At 41.1% G+C, this 15,319-nt stretch overlaps 1 protein-coding gene across 2 annotated transcripts; it reads left to right on the top strand.

Moving 5' to 3' along the window:
* The first annotated feature begins 231 nt into the window (after window positions 1-231).
* LOC114151606 (kynurenine--oxoglutarate transaminase 3) lies at window positions 232-8,449 on the top strand. 2 transcript variants are annotated; one of them, XM_028028931.1, is made up of 14 exons: window positions 232-351; window positions 1,922-2,009; window positions 2,245-2,306; window positions 2,867-3,011; window positions 4,056-4,205; window positions 4,285-4,371; window positions 4,994-5,116; window positions 5,191-5,311; window positions 5,427-5,503; window positions 5,585-5,674; window positions 7,278-7,464; window positions 7,611-7,684; window positions 7,762-7,848; window positions 8,116-8,449. In XM_028028931.1, exons 2-14 carry the CDS (start codon window positions 1,923-1,925, stop codon window positions 8,170-8,172), a joined length of 1,347 nt encoding a protein of 448 aa, XP_027884732.1. In that variant the 5' UTR covers window positions 232-351; window position 1,922; the 3' UTR covers window positions 8,173-8,449. The 2 variants fall into 2 exon arrangements, with proteins under 2 accessions (XP_027884732.1, XP_027884733.1); XM_028028932.1 differs by having other exon boundaries at window positions 249-355.
* The last annotated feature ends 6,870 nt before the right edge of the window (window positions 8,450-15,319 follow it).

Genomic DNA, 15,319 nt, shown 5'->3' with positions numbered 1-15,319 from the left:
CTCTTACAGTTACTAACTTGTATGATACCTTTTATTCTCGGTTCTATTTCACGGGTCACTATGTCAGAAATAGGTACAATATTGCATTTAGAAATGAAAAGACGAGGGAAAAACGCGACCTATAATATTGCACGGTGACATTAACGGTCAACACGACTGTCTTTCTATTTGCTTTACAATCTTATCATTAAATACATTTTTTTTTCTCCCGTGAGACCATGTCTCACCCTTACTCCCCCCCCCAAACAACACTTCCGACGTTTACAAACGCAGCATTCTCTTTTCCAGCGTGAGAAGAGAAGTAAGTGTCCTGCTGGAAAACTGGAGCTCAGTTTGAACAGCACGGCTACAGTAAGTAAGTTGTTGCTGCTGCTCTGCTAGCTGAAGCTCTTTCAGAGCGTAGAACTCGTATCTTATGGGCTGACTGTTGTTAGAGGCATTTATCACAGAGTTGCATAGCGAACAGAGGTCAGATCCTGCAGCCATAACATTAACTAGCATTAGCCAGTGCTAGCTAGCTTCCAGCAGCAGCTGTCTGTGGCAAAGACTTGGCCAGTGACGGAAAACGCCGCTGTGCTGCAAACATGTTGGTGAAAACCTCCACAGTTTTTATCTATGTGAGCCTGATGGTTTATTTCAGTGCACATGACTTGACACTTCGCCCCTACTTCATGAACCCCCATTGAATGTTAAAACTCACATTGGCGCCACCTTGTGTTTTAAATTTTAACAACAGCCAAGGGACAGTTGATTCGACCCGCTAGAAGGATTCATCTTTAAACTGCAATAGTTACATATTTTATTTTTAAAGAAAAATAAAATAATTATTTATCCACAAATGAATGATTCACTTAATCTATATGTAATTTTTATGGCGCTCCACAAATGCCACATTTTTATAAATAATAATTTATGAAATGTATAATTAAATTAACTCGCTAGAAAGCTTTAATTAACACTTTACACCTTATTTAGCTGTGTATGTTCAGAAATTTAATAAGTTGCCTTCAGGCTACTTTTTTTGCCATTTAATTTCTGTTTCATTCCATACACAAATAAAAGCTACAAATTCAAAGTGGCAGGTAATTATAATTAAAATAAATGAAATAAAGGCTAAATCCCTTAAAATTTCTGTAACATATAACAGGACACCTATTCTTTACAGAGTTGTTGAAAACAAAATATCTGTTACAATCGGTACAAAACAAAGAAGAATCGTCGCAACAACTTAGTTCAGGGTTTCCCCCGGTGTATCGTAAGCCTGGCGGGCCACCAGGCTTTACTTGTGCCCTCACCAGGATAAGTGTTGCTTATTTATTTGAATATCTAATATGTTTGCATCTTTTTAAGACTTTATAGTTTGTGTTTAGGTGTTGATCTTTCAGTAGCACATAATTATCAAGTGATATTTTCAAATTTCCTGTCAACTTTAAATATTTTTTAACTCAAAAACATGACGGACCACTGGATGAATGACTGCTCTAGCACCCAACCACCAGGCTTAGCAAGTTTTCTGGGGGAAACCTTTTAGTAGTCCAAGTATGTCTTGTTTTAATGTTCTTCTTGTCCTGTATTTTTTTTTTTTTTTGAATTATTGGAGACGGCATTTACTGAGTCATTTTTAATAAATAATCCTTTGAGTTTTTTCTGTTCCCTTCTTCAGACTGATACCTTTCTTATTTGTGATGTTTCTAAACCTGTGCAAGCTCTCTGCAACTATTCAGATTTTAAATATGTGGTGTAGTTTTGCAACCAGGTCAATGAAGGTTTTTGTTCGTATTCCCATTTATTGTGAAATGTGAAAAAATAAGTAAACTAAAAAAAAAAGTTTTGAAATGTCTAATCAGAACCTGACATTTATCCAAAAGAAGTCCTCATTTTTCCAGCTTTTGTGTTGAGCTTTTGTTCTCTGTTCCTCCAGGATGAGCTTTACGCGGCGGATCCTGAACGCCGTCAGGTTCACATGTCGTTCGTCTCCCACAAGCTGCCGGAGGTTTTGCGCTTCACAGGTAGAAAACACTTCACACAGCTTCACACAAGCAGCGCACGATTGGTGTTTGACATGGAATAAACTCTCCTCAGAGCTGTAGGCATAGCCGACTCCTACAGTTGATGACTAACCCACTTTGAGCTGCTCTCTGAGTGCACTCTGTGGCCTGGCTAAGAGGCTCTACGCAGAATGTGCCAAACATTAACGTAGTTAGCACTTTGAGCAGTGAGATGCATTTTGTTTCTCTTTTACAGCCTGTAATGGCGTCAAGGCACGCTCATGCTAAGAGAATTGAGGGACTGGACAAAAATGTTTGGTAAGTGAAGAAGAATTAAGGCATTTAAGCAACTTTACATTTATTTACTGTGTTCATATTGTAAAACGCATGTCTAGAGCTTGTTATGGTATACGTTGACCCGTTTGGTTTTGATTTCAGTTTAAAATCTTCCTCTTTCTTGTTTTCTAAAGCCCTGTCTGCTGATGCCTGATTATTTATGCGAACTCCTCTCCCCTTCTCCCAGTTTGCGACCTTTTAGTAGAGGTAGTTGCTGCTGTTGCTGCTCGAGCTCTGAAGAAGTCTGTCACTGGAAGCCGATAGTTCCACAGCTTCAGATATATTCATGTGCTTGGTTTTTATCTGGATTTGGTGATTTTTAGTTACTGGTATCACTAAACAATACATGCCATCCTATGGATGTCGAACAGATAAGGATGGTTATGCAAATTTCATTAAAACAGAAAATAAACAGAGTTCAATCAATCGAATTTCCATTCGATTCAAAGCATCAGTATTTCGCAGTGTTTTACTCTTTAACCAGAGTCCTAAATGCATATTAGCTCTGTTCTGTCTGGTAACAGTTCACCTCTTCTCCACAGGGTGGCGTTCACGTCAGTAGCAGCCGACCCATCCATCGTCAACCTCGGCCAGGGCTTTCCAGACATCCCCCCTCCTTCTTACGTCAAGGAGGCTTTGGCGAAGGCCGTGTCAGTGGACCGCATGAACCAGTACACCAGAGGCTTTGTAGGTTTAAAGAACTCTTGCAATCCTTCTCACAGAGAAACTCACACATAAAAAATAAAAACAATGGAGGCGCAAAGACACCTCAAAAAGTATTAAACTGTGTGTAGAAAATTAAGGTCTTAAAATGTCTTAAATATATATATATATATATATATATATTGTAAGTTGTTTTTATGTATGTTATTCACAGATTTTTGTCGTGGCAAGAGTATTTAATGTTTTTTTTTTCCTCTGGGGACTTTTCTGTCAGAGAAAGGTCTGAAGTGCCCACAATCATCTTGATTCCATTCTGTGGCTCTAGGCCAGGAGTGGGCAACTCCAGACCTCGAGGGCCAGTCTCCTGCAACTTTTAGATGTATCTTTACTTCAACACACCTGAGTCAAATAATGAGGTCATTAGCAGGACTCTGGAGAACCTGACTGCACTTAGGAGGTGATTCAGCTATTGGATTCAAGTGTGTTGGACCAGAGACACATCTAAGAGTGGCAGGACACCGGCCCTCGAGGACCAGGATTGCCCACCCCTGCTCTAGGCGGTTGATCCTACCGCTAACTTGCTGCTAATATGCCTCTGCTAGCATTGTTTGCATCTATCATCGGTGCAAGTTTATCTCCAGTAGGCTGGATGGGATCTGTTTTCGCCTCAGACTCACTTGAGCTGCCAACACGTACGAGGTTAAGAGAACAAAAAACCTTTTAAGCTAGGCACTACGGGGGTTAAGGCTGTCTAGCGTCATATGCAGTGTGAGAAGAACAAAGCTGCTGCCAAGATCCACAAACAGACCCCAGAACTTTTATAGAATTTTCTATGCCTCATTGTAATGCAGCAAGATCCCCCAACCATTCTCCATATTTAGTTTTTTCAGTCTTAAATTTCATTCCAGGTGGCATTAATAAGCCTTAAATTTGATTTGTAGAAAGCTGCAGGTACACTGATTTTGCAGGCAGGACATATTTTATGATAAAACTCCTTACTCTTTGTGTTATCAGTTATTGATATCGACAGATTCAATATTAACTGTCTCCTCTCCACTGATTCAACAGGGTCACCCATCCTTAGTGAAGGCCCTTTCTCAGGTGTATGGGAAGGTTTACGGTCGCCAGGTTGACCCTCTTAAAGAAATCCTGGTCACAGTCGGGGGTTATGGTTCCTTATTTAGCACCATGCAGGGCCTGGTGGATGAAGGAGATGAGGTGAACTTCCATATGTACATTTATAACCACGTATGTGTGACAATATAATAGATTTATTCATCATCTAATCTTTCCACAGGTGATCATAGTGGAACCTTTCTTTGATTGCTACGTACCGATGGTCAGAATGGCCGGAGCCAAGCCTGTGTTGATCCCATTACGGCCTGTAAGTTTCATCTGGAAGTCGATCCCAGAAAGTGTTGAAAATTAGAAATTGCTCTCTTCTCTGTCCCACCAAACAGGGATTTAAAATGTAGCTTTGGGGACTGATAACCCAGGTGCATTTTGGGTCAGATAAACATATGTATGTTGATTTCGATCATGTTTTTGAGAATTATCCTACTAATCCCTCGGTGTTTGGACGTTGTCATGACACGTTGCGCACTTCACACGTTTCAAAGAGCTTTTGGAAGAGAAATGTGGTCCACAGCATCACTGGAGGAGGGAACCAGTTCTATGTTTTGTGATAGTCCTGGTGTCTCATTTATAAAACATTGTGTAGGATCTGTACTAAAGGGGTATATAAGCCCAAAAGTTTAAAACAAAGGTGAAATTCAGATTTATCCTTAGCCCTTTTCTATATAAAGTCAGCAGCAGTATGTTGTTGTTGGGTTTTTTTTCTCATTTTCTTCTCTTGCGCCAAAGTTACCACAATCTTTCAGCAGACATGCTTTTTTTGGGGGGGGAAAGTTTGCATATATTCATTGATAAATGCGTAACTGATCCATATTACTCCTTGGGGTTGTTGTTTGGATTCATAATGTAAGTTTTTCTCTGACATATTGCAGAAATCTGGAAAGAAGACAGTCTCAAGTGGTGACTGGTATCTCAACCCAGACGAGCTTTCTGCAAAGTTCAGCTCCAAGACGAAAGCAATCATCATCAATACGCCCAACAATCCTATAGGGAAGGTGAGTACACGCACGGGCCACCACTCACTGGACTGGTGGTACTTGTTGCGCCAACCGTACTTTTTCTCCTGCAGGTTTTTACCAGAGGCGAGCTGCAGGTGATCGCAGACCTCTGCATCAAACACGACACGCTGTGCTTCAGCGACGAGGTTTACGAGTGGCTCGTCTTTAAGGGACACCAGCACGTCAAGATCGGTGCGTTTCCACTTTGGTTCGCTTACTGACAGAAGTTAGGAAAGACAAAAGTAATTGGGTGTATGCTTTATAATAAAAGTAAATAATAACCTGGAACAGGGTTGTCTCTCTGCAGCCACTCTGCCTGGAATGTGGGACAGAACCATAACCATCGGCAGTGCAGGGAAGACCTTTAGTGTTACCGGCTGGAAGGTGAGGAAACGCTCCATCAAGAGTTTGGTTTCCTAGTCAGCTTTTCTTTCATATTGTGCACTGTTTGCCTGTTTGTTCCAGCTGGGTTGGTCTATAGGACCTGAGCACTTGATAAAACACCTGCAGACCGTCATGCAGAACACTCTGTACACCTGCCCTACACCTCTACAGGTACGTCACACACAGCCAACGACAACAACTCATGGCTCTTGAATTGTTTCATATTTAGTCGGTTACAACAACAAACCTCGATGTTTTTTTATGAGGACTTTTTGTGATTGGCCGTCACACGGTGGGGCAAAGTCTCACAGAGGACGGAAATGGAAACTTTGTTTTCCAGAAGCAAATCTTTGTTGCTTTTGTTGACCGAGTTTGTGAATGCAAAGACTTTCAATTTGGTTCCAGTTTGCTCTCGATGTACTAACATTTTATTTTTAAGCATATAAAATGTGGTGGAAAATACCAACGTTAAATATTTATTGTAAAAATATGTGTCTGTATGTTTTACAGAAGAAGATGAGGTTGAATTAGGGCTAATAAACATGATTCAGAGTTGATGGGAGAATAGTGGGCACATTTCCACTAATAGTCAAGCTAGTTTTTTAGCGTTTTACTAACATTTAGTGGACTGAGCTTCCAACAAATATTTTTTTCCGGATACATACTAAAGCACTCATTTATCCGGCTGTTAAGTAAACTTTCAGTTGAATAAAGTTTGACATCTATGTTGAAGTTTTTGTTATCGACTGTTAAAAATTCTTCAAGTAGTTAGACATTTATATTGCTGCTCCTATTTGGAAGTGGATGAAGATTGTTTGCACAGTTCAATTTCCTCTCCTGAAGTTCTCTTTTTTATTTTTATTGAGTAAGTGGTGAGCATATGAGGTACATAGAAAAATACACTTACATAAAAGGTCAGTCAGAGGTGTTAACTAAATGAATATGCAAATCGTAACATGTATGAATTATTTTGAGAGAATTTTTGTGGGTGCAACAAATTATGTTTATTTGTTCCCAGAATGCATCACTGTAGAGCTATAGCGTGTACATTTTCCGACGTCAGAATCAGCCTTTGTTGTCGTCGTACAGAAACACAACCAAATTTGTTTCAGTACCACTCAACTAAAGAAAAAAAAAAGACAAAAAGAACAACATAACACAGGTGCCTGAGCCTGCAGCCATCATGGCCCTGCCCTGTCATTACATGAGAAAGACATGAGGGTGGAAAATTATATCCAAGGGACACAGTGTGGGGTTTCAAGATGACGACCTGTGTGCTGTGGTCAACTGGACAAAATCAGCAACAGGTTTAGCCAAACCCAGCAACTAAAAACTGAAGCCATGAGTGAAAGGTCTGTTCAAAGAATCACTTCCTGAAGTTTAAACCGTACATGTAGGTGTGCAATGCCAAATTTGACCCTGTCGTGGGTGATATCAAACACGTTCTGTCATTGACACATGGTGCTAATCAAAATGGTTGACATTAGCGTTCTTTAGCATTAGCTTCCACTTCGTGTCATGTTGGTATAGCATTTTAGCATTATCGGATTTAATATTTCTGATTAGTACTTAAGCGTTACTCTAACTTTCTAGCTAGCGGTGGCTACCACAGGCTCTGACCTACTTGCCTCTCTGCTCTCCAGAGCAGTTTTGTTCTCAGTTGAACATAAAGTCCTAATACGAAAAATGAAAGTTTGTGGATGTAATTTGACTAAATGTGAAATAATATCAAGACTTTAGAAGGACCTGACAGTTTTTCTGTGCTGCCGTTCAGGAGGCAGTGGCTCAGGGTTTGCTGCTGAACTATAAGCTGATGGGTCAGCCCGACTGTTATTTCTCTTCACTGGCTGAGGAGCTGGAGGGGAAGAGGGACCGCCTGGCCGCCATCCTGCAGGAGGCCGGGATGACTCCGGTCATCCCAGAGGGAGGCTACTTCATGCTGGTGGACGTCACGCCTCTCAGTGAGTTACTGACCAATCTGACTCCAGCATCAGTCGCCACAATAACATGAAGTCAGAGTTTCTCGTCACAGACTACAATGCTGTAGTTTTTCCTCGTTCTTAGTTCACTGAGCCACGTTTCCAACCCTGAATTGGATTTGTTTTAGATCAGGACCTGTCCCACATGGGCGACGATGAAGCCTATGACTACAAGTTTGTTAAGTGGATGATTAAAGAAAAGGTAAGAATAGTTATTGGTGAGATTACTCGTGCTGGAAATTGTCATAAATCAAAGTCCTGATAAGTGGCTTCTTACAGAAATTAGCGGCTATTCCTGTCACAGCGTTCGTCGGAGAGGAGTCGAAGGAGCAGTTTGAGAAATATATTCGCCTGTGCTTCATAAAGGTAGGCCGTAAAATGCCCATGGAGCAGAATGTGCCACCATTCATTTCTTTCTGGTTTGCTACCATGGAGACAAACCTTATTACGTTTTAAAATGAGAAATTCAGTTCTGTGGATCAATAGAAGGATTAGATCTAGACTGCTGGATTTTTAAAAATCTGAAGGAAAAAATATAAAATGTGTGACTTTATGAATGTGACTGGTCGGCGTTATTCCACAGAGCAGTGGAAGGTTTTCTAAGCTGAGATTTGTGTTCTCTTTGTTTTACAGGAAGACAGCACTCTGGAAGCAGCAGGGAACATCTTAAAAAACTGGAGGAAAGTTTAGCAGCATGTAGAGTTTGAACAAATGGGAATTAACCGGAAATAAGAAAATTTTTAAAGGAGCAGCATTATGTAAAATCAAGTTTGCATCATGGTGTAATGTTATTCAATCATAGAAAACACACTTGGAGTGTTGCTTTGATTCTTTCATGATTGTTTGGGGGGTCCTTGAATCTCCCGTGGCAACCATTCTTTTGGGAGAAACTTTTTTTTTTGTCAACAGCTTTTACCAAGAAGCTCCTCCTTAGGAAAAAAATACTCTAACTACAATGACATCATAATACTGTGTGTGTTTTTGTTTTTTAAATTCAGTTTAGTTTTACTGTGATTACTGTCAGACCTGTTGGGTTAAGAGATGTATAAAGTAGAACCTTTCTGACAACATAAAGTAGGCTTTCAAACCGAATGGCCGACCCTCAGATCATGACTTAAACTCAGGACATTAAATGTAAAAAAAAAAAAAAAAAGAGAAATAGTGGCATCACTAGTTACTAGGTTTAGAGGCAAATAACTTTCTCTCAGGGGGAGGTTGCTTTCTGTAACATTTTTCTCACTTGTGGCAAGACTAGGAAAACAATGGCCACAGGTTCTCTCCACTAACTCTGAGTTTGTGCTATTTTGCGAAGCTGGTTGAGACGTGCAGCTGGAAATGCAGTAAAATGTGGTTGTCACTTGAAAAAAGTTAAGAAAAAAACTGTTCATAGAATGTTAGCAAAGTGCTGTGAGTTGGATTCTTAAATATCTTTCTCTAAGCAGTTTTATTGTAAGCTGCAGAGCTTGTTTTCCACCGACATTTGACTTGAAGGTATGAAAATTGCTCATTTTAGAGGCCCAGTAAACCTTCAACATGAACCAGTACGAAGCTCTGCTTTACATGGCATGCGGCCATTTAAAAGTTGGCTGTTAAAAATACAGAGGTACATTAGCCCAAAGGGTAAAAAATAAGTTAAGGATTGGTATAGAAAACGGCAACAAGATTTTAAAAGGTAGTGGTGCATAAAATGTTGAAAAGGCTGAAGGTGAAGATAAAAAGGTTCATAATTAGAATTCTAAATGTCCTAACCAAAAGCTACAAGTGGAGGCATAATTATTTAAAAGATTCATAAGGGCTTCAAAAACTGGTAGGTGGGAAAATAACTGAAGATAAAGTTGAAATAAAAACCACTGATATGGTTAAAGAGGAGAAGTAGCTAATAAAGGAGCTAATTATACAAATAAAAGCATATCTTATACCACCAAACTATATAAATAAACCAAACTAGGAAATATATTGTGAAGCTAAATCATGTTTTTATAAAATTAAATCTAAACATTTCTGAATTAGAAATGTCTGTATACCGTCAGATTTTCTACCAGAGCTGGTGCAAAGTTAACTGCTGTGTTGAACCACTAGAGGGAGACAAAGTACACAGGACTTCAGTGGCAGAACTTTCGTCCTGTGACAGAGCTTGTTTTGCTGAAATTCTGCAGCAATAATAGTTTGAAAACAACAGAACAAAAACCATTTAGTGGATTTGAAACAAACTGTGAAATCTACTTTTGTGTTCATTTTCCTGTTTGCTGCTGTTGGAAGGAAAAACAGTACAGAAGCATCAGGGAGACTTAACGAGAAAAAAAACCTCTTTGTTTACAGCAGAAGATGCTCCAAATTTACACTAGAACTAAGATTATGTAGATTTAACAAATTATATATTGTTTAAAATTACATTGCCAAAAGAATGTATTCCTCAACTTGTCATGTTACAGTCACAAATGATTTTACTACAATTTTATGTGTTAGAGCAAAACCAAAGTAGTGCATAATAGTGAAGAGAAAGAAAATAATTCAAGATTTTACAAATACATTTCTGAAAAGTGTGGCATGTGCTTGTGTTCAGGCTTAAGGGTTAATTATTAGGACAACCTTTGCCACCAATTACAGCAGCAAGTGTCATTCCACGTCCCAAGAGCCAGCTTCTGCAACCGAGCATCGGACCGCCAGGGCCCCCTCCCTCGGCCACCACCCATCACACACTGCACCCAACCCCTTTGGCCCCTCCCACAGGTGGTGAGCCCATTGGAAGGTGGACCTATGTTTCCTCTTCAGACTGAGCCCGGCCCAGTTCCATGGGTAAAAGCCCAGCCACCAGGCACTCGCCAACATGCCCCATTTCCAGGCCTGGCTCCAGAGTGGGGCCCCAGTGACCCGCGTCCGGGCAAGGGAGCACTAAGTCCATTGTTATAACTCTAAGGGAGAGCCCAGACACCCTATGGAGAAAACCCATTTCTCCGTAGGGTGAAAAACCTCTCCATGGGCTGCCACCTTATCATGGTGGAGGGGTTTGCTGTCTGGAGCTTTATGCCCCTCGTAGGGTCACCCAAGGCAGACAGGTGAGGAACCAGACTAAGCGCAGCCTGAAGACCCCTATGATGAGATAGGGTGAGAAGCTCGGTCATCCTGGAGGGACTCAGAGTAGAGCCGCTGCTCCTTCACATCGAGAGCAGCCAGTTGAGGTGGCTCGGGCATCTGGTCAGGATGCCTCCTGGACGCCTCCCTGGTGAGGTGTTTCGGGCACGTCCCACCGGGAGGAGGCCCCGGGGAAGACCCAGGACACGCTGGAGGGACTATGTCTCTCGGCTGGCCTGGGAATGCCTCGGGATTCCCCTGGAGGAGCTGGAACAAGTGGCCGGGGAGAGGGAAGGCTGGGCCTCCCTTCTGAAGCTGCTACCTCCGTGACCCGACCTCGGATAAGCGGAAGGAAATGAATGAATGGATGGATCCATCCATCCATCCATCCATCCATCCATCAGTGGTATGTTTCTACCAGCTTTGCACATTCATGGAAAATCTTTTCACCAAAGTAGCTCAGGCTGAATATCTTTGGACATCAGTTAGATTTAGGCCATGATTCATTATTCAAACACAATGTGCTTTTTGGCTGTTGCTTGTTGTCATCCTGCTCTGCCTCAGTCTCATCTTTTGCCGCCTCTAACAGGACTTCCTCTGCAGTTGTCCTATTTTTCACCCATATTCTGACCAGCTGCCATTTCCCTGCTGACGTAAGCAATCCCACAGCATGATGCTGCCACCACCATGTTTTGCCACAAAGGTGGGTAGGGTAGCATTTTGCATGTCAGCCAAAACATATTCTCCATGTTTGGGTCATCACAGAGATGTCTTGTCACAAAGTACAACTGCAGAATTGCTTTAATCTTGTTTCTTTTTCTTAAAGCTGTAATATGTAACTTTTATCAAAAATATATATATTTTTAGATATTAGTTAAAACTGTCATGTCGTGACAATATGGAATGAGACAAATAATCTGTGAAAAATCGAGCTCCTCCTCCTTCCCCCAGTGCTAACTAGAAACAACCAATCAGAGTCAGGAGGCGGGTCTTAGCGCTGTCAATTACTCTTGTCTATAAAATCCCATTAAAATACATTAATGTTTGTCGCTGATGGATCCTAATAGGTTGACGTGGTATACACACTTTATCAAGCCGCTGTAAGTGACAAAGGTTACAATTGTTATGCAAACTGGTGTTTTTCAAAGTGGAGGCAACGGGCCCCAGGAGGCTCTGGGGGGCCACAGAAAGCTGGAGGGAAGACGAGGAAAAAAAGGAAAATGTACTCAAATAAATATACTCAAAATATTGTACTTTTTGAATATTCATAAATACAATCATATATACAAACTCTAATCTGTTTTTCAATTATAAGTGAAAATAATTGATTGCAATGCTATTTGCCATCCTCATTTTTTTTGATTGACTGCCTGTCAAATTCATTAGTCTACTTGCTTCACAAAACTGGCATAGCAAGCAGAAAACAACCTGCCAGCGGTCCTGCTGTTGAGGACACTGCTACAGAAAATGCTAAGAACTCGTGACTAAAATCAGAAAGTATGAGGCAGCATTTATGCTAAGTGAATGTGATAATTATTGTATTGTGAATGAAAGTGAAAAGTTGATGTTTCTTTACATATTTTGTAGCACTGTCTGCTGGTTTGAGAGCCCATGGCCTGAAAAAAGTTTAGGAATCCCTGATCCAAACCATAGTGAAAGATGTAAACCAGTGTCCTGTTCGGTTTTTGAAGACCCAGTGATTGCACCGAAAATGGACGTACGGTAGACGTCGAGATGTTAACATCTTATTAGCAGCCCCAAATAAAAGCTCCATTCTGTCAGTCAGCGATGAACAACAGGGATCTTTCTGTTTGGCGTGCGGCCTGTGCGACCTGACGGGAACGCGGACAAATAACGAAGGTGTTCTGTGCCTGAAGCGTGGAATGTGTGCTCTGTAAATTTGCAGTAGTAAATAGCCAACTTCAAGCCATTTCCAGCTGTCACAGTCAGCAGCTGCAGCAGCATGGCTGCTCTTAATCTGGTGGAGGAAGCGTTATCTGATGAAATGCTTTTAATTGTAGCTTCAGAGTTAATAGTTAGCGTTCCAAGCTACTTGGCGTGAAATTGTGCCGCTGGGAGGGAAGAAGGTGTTGTGTTCTGCTAGACAAATGTTTGGAAAGTGAGGAGGTGCCCCAGCTTCAGACCCCCTGAGATTAATATCAGCATGTCAGGACTGAGTGAACCGGAAACCAAAGGGAGGGTATAAATAACCACATGCCGTAAAGATCTGTTTCTTTTGCCTCTCAGTCCCGAGTCCAAGGCCTCACGGTTACCCAGTACCTGCAGCCAGCTTGACGTGTTGGTGAACTTACCCTCCAGAGGGGCCTAAACAAATAACGGCCTGCGCTCTTAATGCAGCGTGAGAACCGGTGCTGGGAAACACAACTACTGCAGGAGAAAAATCCGGAGAGGGATTATAATGTGGGCTGCTGTTATCAGACATCTTTTAATGTGCATTTCCCAGATTCCCCTGGATTAGGCGGAACACCATCACATAATTTATGTTAATTACGATTGCCGTGCCAATAATCTAATGTCACAATCCCGCTATGAAGGAGGATTTAGGTTACTGATGCCCTAAAAATCACACCAGATGTTTGTGCTACCTCGTGTTGCCTCTAGGTGGCTCTGTTGGTCATGCTTTCCGATCGCCTTTCATCATACTGGGTTTGATGTAGCCAGTAGAGAGGGAGGTATTACTTTGAGTCGTCTAATAGAGCCATGACACAAACTGTGTACAAAACTCACAACTTTATGCTATGTGTATGAGTGACGATGGAATTATCTTGGTATTGAAATGATCTGCTAGAATTGAATGTTGAAGTTAGCGTCTGCACACGTTTTTGTTTGTGGCACTTAACACCGAGCAAAGTAAAGATCGCTGCTCATAGCAACGCCGGCCGCAGTGCGCAACAGATGTCTTGAGGGAATTCCAACATCAAAATCAACCCTCTGAAACAAACTCAAGGCCAAATCCCAGCCCACTGCAGCTGGGGCCACAGAAATAGAGTGTCAAAAATAACAATCCGTGTGCTTCAGTATTACTTTATCACACAAATCAAATTGGTTTTTATTTGGATCGTGCCGAATTGCTTCAATGTTGAATGTTCATTTATTTTTAGAAGTAGTCATTAAACGCAACCATAGCCATAATATTTTAATAGTTTGTTAATAGTTAGTTTTATGAATAGATTCTGCCACAACCGGTCCTCTAAGGACTTTCATGATCTTGATGTGGCCCGAGAGGAAAATGAGTTTGACAGCCCAGTGCTGAAGTTTATGTTGCCACTTGAGGTGCACGACATCCACTGCGGTTCTTATTTTAAACAGCAGGTGTCGCTGATAAGAAAATCTACTTGTATTCAACATTTAGTAGCAGATAAAGACCGGAGTGCTCATACAACTCTAGCTTGAGCTTATGTATTAGTTGATGGGTTTTTTTTCAGCATTGCATGTAACATTTTGTTTTCAATATTCCATCTGTGTGTATATTCTGTCATGCCTTTCTATGGTCAACAAACCTTTAACTTTAAGGCAATGCATCAACAGCAGCCACAACACAAAAGCAAAAAGCCACAATGAAAGCTATGCTAAAAGCTAAAACAGAAGTTATTCTAGCAAGTTTATTATATTTTATGTGTTAGCATTAATACTCCACCCTGCTACTTCTCCTATTTGGTGAGTGCCACTCACATTGTGCATGGAATGTTGCAGAAATGCTTCAGCCGAATAAAATCAAAGTCGTAACTGGCTTTTCTATCACAAGTCGCCATTTGAGAGGCAATGAACAATAAGCATTGAACGCTCAGTATGCTAGTAATATTGCTAACCTTGCTGAACCCAGATAGAAACATATATTGTTACTCCTATTAGAAAATTTTCTTAACCACTATGGTAGTTGTCTTAGATGATATATTCATTTGCGCAATACAACCCATATAAATATATCAGCCTTAGCATTCTGTGTTGTATCCTGGACATGATAATGAATGACTGACTGACCCAACATCTTCAGGTAAATTCTGTTCATAGCGTTTAGATAGTTGGACTTAACGATCATTACATTTACAAACTGATATGGCTAATTATAGTTAAAATCATTTCAATGGCTAATATTTAATGTCCTCCAAAATTTATTTCAGTATAAAAAGGTCAATAGGTGCTTAACAAACTTACAGTTTTAAAACCAATGAAGTTATTGCAGCAAAGGTACAGTTACCCTGATTTTCCATCTGTGGTAAGGCACTATGGGTAAAAAATGACTTAACCCTGCACATCCCAATTAGCTCTCCAGTATTATCTGTCTCTTTAATGGCAGAGTTGCACTCTGCTATCCCTCATTAGGACCTTGGTGCCTCCTCAGCTCTGTGTTATAAAGAGCCTGGGCCAAGGCAATCATCACTGTAACATGATCAGGAGCTGCAAAAGGCTGATTTCACGAGCTGAAATCAATTTGTAGACTTGGTGGAGTGCCCCTCCACCGCCCCCCCTTCAAAAACACCCAATGTTCCAAGGAAGCTAAAGGGATGGTTGAAGGAGCAGACTTATGAGCTTGGATTGTGTTTTGGAGCGATCTGCACAGCATTTAACCGGACACTGATTTCGCTCTCCTCTCCGTAAAGGGCCTTGAGAGGCCTTTTTGTTGCAGCTTGCGGATAAAAACCGAAATTGAGTCGAGAGCCGTTTCCGAAACAAAAGCAGCAGAATTCCCACGGACAAATAAAATGCGCTCAAGGGGATTACCGACGGATCAAAAATAAAGTGC

The sequence above is a fragment of the Xiphophorus couchianus genome, chromosome 9 (assembly GCF_001444195.1).
Source record: "Xiphophorus couchianus chromosome 9, X_couchianus-1.0, whole genome shotgun sequence".
Classification (NCBI taxonomy): domain Eukaryota; kingdom Metazoa; phylum Chordata; class Actinopteri; order Cyprinodontiformes; family Poeciliidae; genus Xiphophorus; species Xiphophorus couchianus.
Note: the sequence above shows the minus strand (reverse complement) of the source record. Positions and strands in the feature narration are given on the sequence as shown.

Coding starts and splice junctions, on each gene's coding strand:
- LOC114151606 (XM_028028931.1), top strand. CDS start 1,923: ATGAGCTTTACGCGGCGGATCCTGAACGCCGTCAGGTTCACATGTCGT. Junction 4,372..4,993: donor TGTTGATCCCATTACGGCCT/GTAAGTTTCATC, acceptor GACATATTGCAG/AAATCTGGAAAGAAGACAGT. Junction 5,117..5,190: donor CCAACAATCCTATAGGGAAG/GTGAGTACACGC, acceptor TTTCTCCTGCAG/GTTTTTACCAGAGGCGAGCT.